This window comes from Rhinoderma darwinii, chromosome 7 (genome assembly GCF_050947455.1).
Source record: "Rhinoderma darwinii isolate aRhiDar2 chromosome 7, aRhiDar2.hap1, whole genome shotgun sequence".
In the NCBI taxonomy this organism is placed as follows: Eukaryota; Metazoa; Chordata; class Amphibia; order Anura; family Rhinodermatidae; genus Rhinoderma; species Rhinoderma darwinii.
In genome coordinates, this window is record NC_134693.1 from 39,137,189 (window position 1) to 39,146,741 (window position 9,553).

The 9,553-nt window shown below is 42.2% G+C and overlaps 1 protein-coding gene across 1 annotated transcript; it reads left to right on the plus strand.

Moving 5' to 3' along the window:
* The first annotated feature begins 357 nt into the window (after nt 1-357).
* LOC142657445 (uncharacterized) lies at nt 358-8,562 on the plus strand. Its single transcript, XM_075832474.1, has 3 exons — nt 358-1,308; nt 3,671-3,873; nt 8,488-8,562. Exons 1-3 carry the CDS (start codon nt 630-632, stop codon nt 8,560-8,562), a joined length of 957 nt encoding a protein of 318 aa, XP_075688589.1. The 5' UTR covers nt 358-629.
* Nucleotides 8,563-9,553: the final 991 nt, after the last annotated feature.

Here is a 9,553-nt window from a genome sequence, read left to right on the forward strand (position 1 = left end):
CAGTGGTCTCCAACCGTCTGCAGCAGGTCGGAGACAACTGCTCTACTGCATGCCGAACCGGTGTTTGAGAAGGGTTCCTCCAGACACTATCTTTACCCTCATACTCCAAAAATACACAGTAAGGGTATGTTCACATGGCAGCGTCCGTAACGGCTGAAATTACGAGGCTCTTTTCAGGAGAAAACAGCTCCGTAATTTCAGCCGTAATGTCAGGGGCCCCCCAGGCTATTGCCTGGGGGACACATGGTCGCACGGCCCCCCATAAGTTGTTAATAAAATATGTTTTTTTGCTTGGTATGTTTTTCTCTCCCCCTTTCCCTCTTTTCTCCATTTATTTTATATTAGAATGGTACTTACCATCGTGGTGTCCCCCGGGTAAGCTGTGCTGGTGGCACGAGCCGGTTTCCAGATGTTTCTGTCTCTGGGCAGTTTGGAGTTGGTCCCAGCTGATTGGACCTAGGTCAGCTGTGCAATTGCATGAGCAGGTTCTGGCAGATTCTATCTCCAGGCAGTTTTGTGGAAGGCCAGCTGATTGGTCATTGATAAAATCCTAAAGGCGGGAAAATTGGACATAAAAGGAGCAGTTCATCGTGGTCAAGCAGCCAGTTTTTGAAGATTGGACCGTCGCCATGGATGTCCTGCTGATGGAGCTGATCAGAAGAGCGGAGTCGGAAGGAGGAGAAAACTGGCTGAGGCAATGCCTAGCAGCAGCGCCGTCGAGGGAAGTCGAGGGAAGAAGCGAACTTGCTGGGCTGGAAGACGACCTAGAGGAAGCAGTGTCTCCTGCTGGGTCGTCACTCGAGGTGCCGTCATCAGCTGCAGCCAAGAGGATGAAGTCTGCAGCAGAGTCATCACTGAGGGTGGAGCGCAGTTCCGGACGTTCGCTCCAGGTGCCGGAGCTTGAGAGGAGGCGGCCGACCGTGTCATCAAAGAAGGTGGCGCACAGTGCCGGAAGTGCGCAGCAAGTGCCGGCGCAATTGGCTAACCCGCTGGCCAGAAGTTTAGTCAGAGAACGGGAGACAACAGGTTGGTCGGGTACCCCCTCCTGCTCCAAGGATGGTGTGGAGGACACAGCGGAAGCGCCGGCCTCACTGGTTTTAGAGGCGGCGCAGGACTTTTCTTCAGAGCTGCAACCGAGGAAGAGGAGCCGGAAGACTAGGGTGGCTTATTCCCCACCCCCGCCAGTATCAAGGAGAAGAAGAGGTCCCAGGAGTCAACTTTCCTGTCAGCAAGTTTCCCCAGGATCTACAGGCACGCAGCAGGAGGTAGCAGAAGCGGTGCACGACCCAGGACAGGTGGAACAGAGTGGTGAGATGCCAGCTACCCCTTATCTGTCCCACCCCATCCCCCCTCCCCTCAATTCTAATGTAATGTTTGATATTTTAAAATTATTAGCTGATTTGGTCAGTAAGTCGGCTGTTCCTGCTAGTTCCCCCGCTGATGTATGGAAGCATAGTAGTCAGCATTTACAGAATGCTGGTTTTAGTAATATTCCTGTTTTAGAGAAAGGAATTGGTGTTTCGGAAACTTGCTGTAAGGAAGTGATGTCTTGCGATATTTCGCCATTAGGTTTTCATTTACAGCCAGCAATTAAGGAGCGTATTTGGAGGAACGAGTTTATAGATTTATTTTCTTTATTACCATCTGCGAAGGAGACTCTTGTCAAGCAGGATGGTAAGTCTGATAAAGATGAGGATAAAAAACGTTCTCCTCCTAAGTCTTTCTTTAACTGGCTACAGGCGTTCTGTATCTATGCTTCAGTTTTAGGGGAAAAGTCTTTCATTAATTCTAGTAATTAATTTCAGCATGTAGACATTATTCTTGAGGCTTACCGCCAGTTTGGTGGTTTAGCATGGTACAATTATGATGAAATGTTTCGCCAGAAGATGGCAGTGTACCCTTCATTAAAATGGGGCACTAAGGATGTTGGTTTGTGGCTTAGTTTAATGCTTCCACAAAGGTCAGTGCCCAAGCAGCAGCCTAGTTCTCAGAATACGTTGAGGAAAGGAGTTTGCTTTGCTTATAATGAAGCTCAGTGTAAATGGTTGAACAATTGTCGGTATAAACATGAATGTTCCTTTTGTGGGGGTTCGCACCCAATGTGTCGCTGTTTTAAAAGAGCAAACCAGTCTCAACCCCCTAGTTCCAAAGAACAGTTATCCAAAAGCATGGACGCCAGTGAAATTAATAAGAATGGCGCCTTGGCTAGAAATGTTCCCAGACAGGGAGAAAGCTAATTTAATTTTTAACGGTTTTAAGTTTGGTTTTGATATCCCTTCTTTCAAAGGATCTGGTTGTTGCTGGGTGGATAATTTGAAATCCATCCAGCAGCATAAGGATATTGTGCATCAGAAAATCCTGAAAGAGCTTGAAACTGGCAGGATCGCTGGTCCTTTTATACATCCGCCGTTTACAAACTTTAGACTTTCACCTTTAGGAATTGTCCCTAAGAAGGAATTGAATTCATTCAGTTTAATACATCACCTTTCTTACCCGTTTAAGGCTTCATTAAATGATGATGCTGACAAGTCTAAAGCGACAGTACACTATGCTTCGTTTGATCAGGCTGTCTCTTTATTGAGACAGTTTGGTCAAAATGTTTTTTTTAGCAAAAGCTGATATCAAATCAGCTTTCCGTTTACTACCAGTTAACCCTGCAGGTTTCAACTCTCTAGGTTTTCAATTTGAAGGTGATTATTTTTATGACAAATGTTTACCAATGGGTTTTTCTTTATCTTGTTTCTATTTTGAGGCATTTTCATCCTTTTTACATTGGGTAGTGCAGAAGCAAATTCCAGATGGAGGTGTTCTGCACTATCTTGATGACTTTCTGTTTATAGGTGATGCTAGTTCTGAGTTATGTTATTCCTTATTGTTAAAATTTGTCGAGTTTATGAAATTTTTTGGTGTTCCGTTAGCTGAAGAGAAGACTGTGTTTCCATGTAGGTCATTAGAATTTTTAGGTATTAGAATAGATTCTGAGAGAATGGAATTTAGTTTACCAGAGGAAAAATTGTTAAAGTTAAGGGTTTCTTTAGTCAGTATGTTAGCTAGGAAGAAATGTTCATTAAGTGATATGCAGTCACTGTTAGGGTTGTTGAGCTTTGCCTCTAGAGTTATTCCTATGGGAAGAGTTTTTTCAAAGCGGCTGTATTTTTCAACAAGGGGTCTTAAGTCACCTAGGTCCCATATTAGGTTAACGGTTCAGCTAAAAGAAGATTTAGCTGTATGGCTAGAATTTTTATCTAAATTTAATGGACGCAGTTGCTGGCAGTTTAATTTTGAGGATTCTGACTCTTTGTCTTTATTTACGGATGCAGCCGGTAGTATGGGCTACGGGGCATTCTTTAATGGTCAATGGTCGGCTGAGTTATGGCCCAGTGCTTGGCGTGTAAGCAAAGTTACTTCAAATATTGTCTTATTGGAATTATTTCCGGTTTTGGTAGCCATAGTTGTATGGGGTCATTATTTTAAGAATAGGAGAATTTTGTTGTTTACGGATAACAAAGGTGTGGTCTTTGCAATTAACACATTATCTTCAAAATGTGAATTAGTAGTTAAGATATTAAGACATTTAACTTTATGTTGTCTGAAGTTGAACATCTGGTTGAAAGCTAGCTATATAGAAGGAAAAAAGAATGATATAGCAGATTCATTATCTCGTTGTCAGTGGCGGAGGTTCAGAACGATGGCACCAGAAGCGGAGCTTTGTGGAATTCCGTGTCCTCCTCATTTATGGAATCTGATTTGGGACTAATCTATGTTAATATTCAGAGATCCTTGGCTCCAAGAACATGGGCTGATTATTCAGCTGCTTGGAAGGAGTGGGTTAATTTCTGTGTTAATGAGAACTGTAATTTCTTTCATAATGAGGTAGGTCTAGTTTTAAAATTTGTATGTAGCCTGATTAGTAGGAGGCTGTCATTTGCCTCCATTTCTAAGTCTCTGGCAGGCATCTCTTTCTTTCTTAAATTAAACAGTTGTCCGGCTATTTCTTCGCTCTTCCCAGTTAAGCAGCTTTTGAAAGGTTACCATAGGTCAGCTCCGGTTGTGGAAAGACGAAGGCCTATTTCATTAGATTTGTTGTTAAAATTATTCAATGTGTTACATTTAGTTTGTTTTAGTAATTTTGAAGTGTGTTTGTTTAGAACAGCATTTGTGTTAATGTTCTTTGCAGCCTTGAGAATAAGCGAACTGGTGGCAGAGAGTAAAGTTTCAGTCCCGGGCCTTTCATTTCAGGATGTTAGTTGCAAAATTGACCATGTTTTGTTATTGTTAAAAAAATCTAAGACAGATCAATTAGGAAAAGGTCGTTTGGTTAGAATTAATCAGTTTTCGGGTTCTGTTCTTTGCCCAGTTTCTAATGTTAAACATTGGTTGTCAATCAGGCCGAGTCTTGGGGTTGCTTTCCTGATTCATCAGAATGGGGATCAGCTGTCCAGATTTCAGTTTAACTCTGTTTTGAAGAAATGTTTGAAGTCCCTGAAGTTGGAGCATTTAAAAATATCCTCCCATTCGTTTAGAATAGGTGCAGCTACGGAAGCTGCACAGTTAGGAATTGATGAAGGGATTATAAAAAGAATTGGAAGGTGGGAGTCTAATAGATTTAAACTTTATGTTCGACCAGACTTGTTAGTAGTGTAATTATATATCCACAGGTAAGCGTTTGGTTGTTTGGATCCTTGGCCACTCTTTTATATTTTGGGCACAGAAGAGAGCCGCGAGAAGGTCCTATACAGAAAATTTGTCTATGGATCCGCTAGTTTTTTCGGTTTTTTGGCATGGGGTAAGGGGTTTGCAATGGAAGAACGTGTTTTCTTTAGTTAAATCACTGAGTTCTTATTGGCCGGATCCGAATTTAATTATCATCCATGCTGGAGGCAATGACCTAGGTAAAGAAAAGACTTTGGACTTACTTTGGGAAATGAGAAGGGATATAGCCTTGATAAAATGTCTTTTCCCTGACGCTACTATTTCCTTTTCAGAGATTATTCCAAGACTGCTATGGTCCTCTGGAAATTATAAGTTTTTGAATCGAATCCGTAAAAGGATTAATAGAGCCATGTCTAAATACATGTCGGTCCTCGGTGGTCTTTCTTATAGACACAGTGACCTTGAAGACCTCACAGACGGGCTGTTCAGAAATGATTGTATACATCTTTCTGATGTGGGTATCGACATTTTCAATTTGGGCCTGCAGAATTTAATTGAAGAATGGCTGCGGTGTTTTGGGGGGGCCATGTCTTGGTAATGTCATGGCTTGTGGGGTTTGTCACCCAGCTAATGCTGGGCGGACTTGGTTTTTATTGGTCAAAATATTTATATTTTATTATTTATTCGATTATTTATGGTTATTCTCTTCGAATTATTTTATCTTAGGTTACCCTTAATAAACACCGTGGCCATTTTTATCCAAAGAAACTGTTGTCATGTTTTATTTCATTTTGATTGAGTATTGTGGGGTTTGTGCTACCATGTCAGGGGCCCCCCAGGCTATTGCCTGGGGGACACATGGTCGCACGGCCCCCCATAAGTTGTTAATAAAATATGTTTTTTTGCTTGGTATGTTTTTCTCTCCCCCTTTCCCTCTTTTCTCCATTTGTTATTTTATATTAGAATGGTACTTACCATCGTGGTGTCCCCCGGGTAAGCTGTGCTGGTGGCACGAGCCGGTTTCCAGATGTTTCTGTCTCTGGGCAGTTTGGAGTTGGTCCCAGCTGATTGGACCTAGGTCAGCTGTGCAATTGCATGAGCAGGTTCTGGCAGATTCTATCTCCAGGCAGTTTTGTGGAAGGCCAGCTGATTGGTCATTGATAAAATCCTAAAGGCGGGAAAATTGGACATAAAAGGAGCAGTTCATCGTGGTCAAGCAGCCAGTTTTTGAGGATTGGACCGTCGCCCACCCTCCCGCCCTATTGTTCTTAAATTCCTTCACGTCACGTTGTTTGTTAGAGGGGTTTGTCACCCAGCTAATGCTGGGCGGACTTGGTTTTTATTGGTCAAAATATTTATATTTTATTATTTATTCGATTATTTATGGTTATTCTCTTCGAATTATTTTATCTTAGGTTACCCTTAATAAACACCGTGGCCATTTTTATCCAAAGAAACTGTTGTCATGTTTTATTTCATTTTGATTGAGTATTGTGGGGTTTGTGCTACCATGGCATGTTGAGGCGCTTTTTGCTGCATCCATTACGGACGTTAAATGGAGCTGCTTTTCCATCGAGTCAATGGAAAATGGCTCCAATTACGTCTGAAGAAGTGACAGGCACTTCTTTGACGCGGGCGTCTTTTTTACGCGCCGCCTTTTGACAGCGGCGCGTAAAAAAAATGACCGTCTGCACAGAACATTGTAAGACCCATTCTAATGAATGGGCAGATGTTTGCCAATGCTATCGAGCTGCATTTTCGGCCGTAAATCGCGCAAATTACGTCCGTAAATAAGCCGTGTGAACATACCCTAAGGCCTCAAACACAGCATGGAGGCTGTAACGAAGCCCAGAGTCCCATACGCCACTGTACAATTTTCCGTTGGGAGTCTGTAGGGAACCATTCTCCCCTTGAAGAAATTCTTCTATATGGGGTCCAATGGACCATGCCCCAATTTATTTTCTGTTTGATATTTATGAAATACGACATAAAAACCCCAAAAACTAGGAATGCCTCTGTATTAAATGAGACTCATATGGAGGTGCAGTTATCCTCTGGGGGTATCCTTATACGGCTTTGTACAAAATAATGCAGTAATATGGCCATGTGCATGAGCCTTTATGTGTCTAAAACATGACACATGATATACAACAAGCTAAATCTAAAAATGGGATTCAGTGGGACACCAGGAGAAAAAGTGTAAAGTGCAATGAAGAAAGAAAGCCACAGTCAACAAACAAAATGGTTTAGTATCAGTGCTCAGGTAAGAAAAGCAAGAAATTCCAGAGTGCAGAGATTTCATAATCAGTAACCGCACCTATGGCAGGACATGATAAAACAGATCATTGAAACATTCTCATTAGTGAACCCAAACATGGCCTAAATGTTTCGTATCAGCCATAGATTTATTTATTTTGTAGGTTGGAATAATCGTAACTCCCCGTGAGGTTTAGGAACTGCACATTATTCCTCGGCTAAAATCTATGGGCGGGATTTGATTATAGCAACCAATCAGATTACAGCTTTCATGTTCCAAAGGACATTTGGAAAATGAGAGATGGCATCCGATTGGTTGCTATGGACAGTTGCTCCACTTTTACTTTACACAACTTTTGATAAATCTCCCTATTATGTACAGGGGAAACTAGATGAAGTTCTTGTTACTAATTATAATGTATAGATATAATCAACCAACTAACACTGCCCCATAACTCAGATGTGACATATGGAAAAGGACAGAGGGGCAAGCCCACGCCAAAGAAAATCTCATTACTACTGCTATAAACTGTAATACCTGTATAACAACATAGCTGCTACTAGTGATAAGTAGTATTTGCTGATAATATAAGTGTCCGGCTGGGTAAAGTTCCTTTTACAATGCCGGTAAATAGTTGAACCTTGTTTAACTCCATTTACATGGAGCAATCATCGTGCTGTATATGAACGAACAAGATCATTCGTCCCCTCACAGTGTGCATCATTGTCGGCAGCAAATCCCATTTACAAGATGTGCTACCGACAATGATTATTTTTAATGGCAAAAAAAATAAATATGCGATCAGCCGAAAACAAGAATTACTTACCGGTAATTTTTTTTTGGAGCTCATGACAGCGCCCATGCGAGGTGACCGCCCATCCCAGGACAGGAAACCTGAGGAGATAAAAAGGTTCACACCCCCTCCACACCTCAGTGATTTGCAAGAAAGGAAGTACCCGGAAAAGTGAAACAAACAAGGTATCTTGACAGAGAACAACACAAGAGGCAGAGGATGAAAAGGACCCAAATCCAGTAAATTATATCCCTATTGTGCCTAGGCCAGACTCTGACCTATAGACCGCCACACGGAGGAAAGGATAGAAAGTTAACTGTCCCTCTTAGTGCCAAATAAAATCTTATAAGGTATGGAATATATAGGGTGCGGTCAGGAGCTCCAATAAAAACAATTACCGGTAAGTAATTCTTGTTTTTCCATCGCTCATGACAGCACCCATGCGAGACTAGACTAGTAGTCATCAGGGAGGGACAACAGCCTGCAGGGAGGGACAACCACATGCAGGACTTTGCAGCCAAAGGAAGCATCTCCTCCAAAAAGAACCTGAAGACAATAATGTCTAAAAACGAAAAGAAAAAAAACGAAAAAAAAATAAAAATATGCCGAGAACTCCACGTGGCTGCCTTACAAATTTGAGAAAGAGAGGCTCCTGCTTTCTCAGCCCAGGAAGTGGCCATTGACCTGGTTGAATGAGCTCCAAACCGTACTGATGGAGGCAGAGATAAGGACACATAAGCTAAACGTATTGCCTGCTTAATCCATCTGGTAATGGATACTTTAGAAGCCTTACTACCTCTATGAGGTCCCTGAAACTGTAGGAGAAGAAGATTTTCATCTTTCCTCCAATGAGAAATAACCTCTAGATATCTCCGGAGACATCACTTGACATCCAGGCAGTGGAATCTTTTTTCCTGAATGTTTTCTGGGTCAGGAAAGAAGGAAGGTAGAATGCCATCCTGCAAAGTATGGAACTTTGAAACTACCTATGGGAGGAAGGAGGGGAGACGTTTAACTATCACCCTGTCATCCAATACCTTAGTATAAGGGGGGTGAGTGCGGTGAGCTGAAAAAAAGTCTGCATCTCAGAAATCCTCCTGGCAGGAGTAATTGGCATAAGGAAAATAAATTTTATGGTTAGTAGTCTGATTAGGAAGAGTAGTCTGAAATATTTTCAATAGGCTCAAAGGGACTTTAAGAAAGGCCAGAGAGGACAGTGTTTAGATACCAAGGTGGTACTACAGACCTAAGAGTGGGACTCAGACGTGATGATGCTCGTATAAACCTATTTACCCAGGGATGTTCGGCTAGCCTAATGTAAAAAAAAAAAAGGAACTCAATGCTGCGTTCCGAACCTTCAGAGTACTGGGTCTAAGTCGTTTGTATTTACCTGCATGTAGGAAATCTAGAAGGACTGGTATGTTAGGATCTGTCAGAGGCTCTTGTCTGAACCTACAAACCTAGTAAAGGTGTTCCTAACTCTCAAGTAGATGTTGGATGTCACTTTCTTCTTAATGGCTAAGAGTGTGTCTACTACCTTGCCTGAAAGACTTTTTCTAGAATTGACCTCTGAAATTCCATGGTCAATTGAAGTTTGTTGAGATGTGGATGGAAAAGGGGACCCTGAAAAAGAAAATCCTTCCTGATGGGAAGCACCCAAGGAGGAGCTACTGACAGGGACATGAGCAAAGGTAACCAGGCTCTCCTGGGCCACCTTGGAGCAATCAGAATCACTGAAGCTCTGTCTTCCCTGATTTTCGTTAGTACCCTGGGAATAAGACAAAGGGGTGGCTCAAAGCATCCACAGCTAGATCGTCATCTAGAGGGTTCAGAGAGTAACATTTCCCACC

Bases quoted from the DNA above. Each gene is read 5' to 3' on its own strand.
- LOC142657445 (XM_075832474.1), top strand. From the start codon at position 630: ATGGATGTCCTGCTGATGGAGCTGATCAGAAGAGCGGAGTCGGAAGGA. The intron at 1,309-3,670 runs GTGAGATGCCAG...TCTCGTTGTCAG, and splicing joins AGGACAGGTGGAACAGAGTG to TGGCGGAGGTTCAGAACGAT. The intron at 3,874-8,487 runs GTAGGTCTAGTT...TGGATACTTTAG, and splicing joins GTAATTTCTTTCATAATGAG to AAGCCTTACTACCTCTATGA.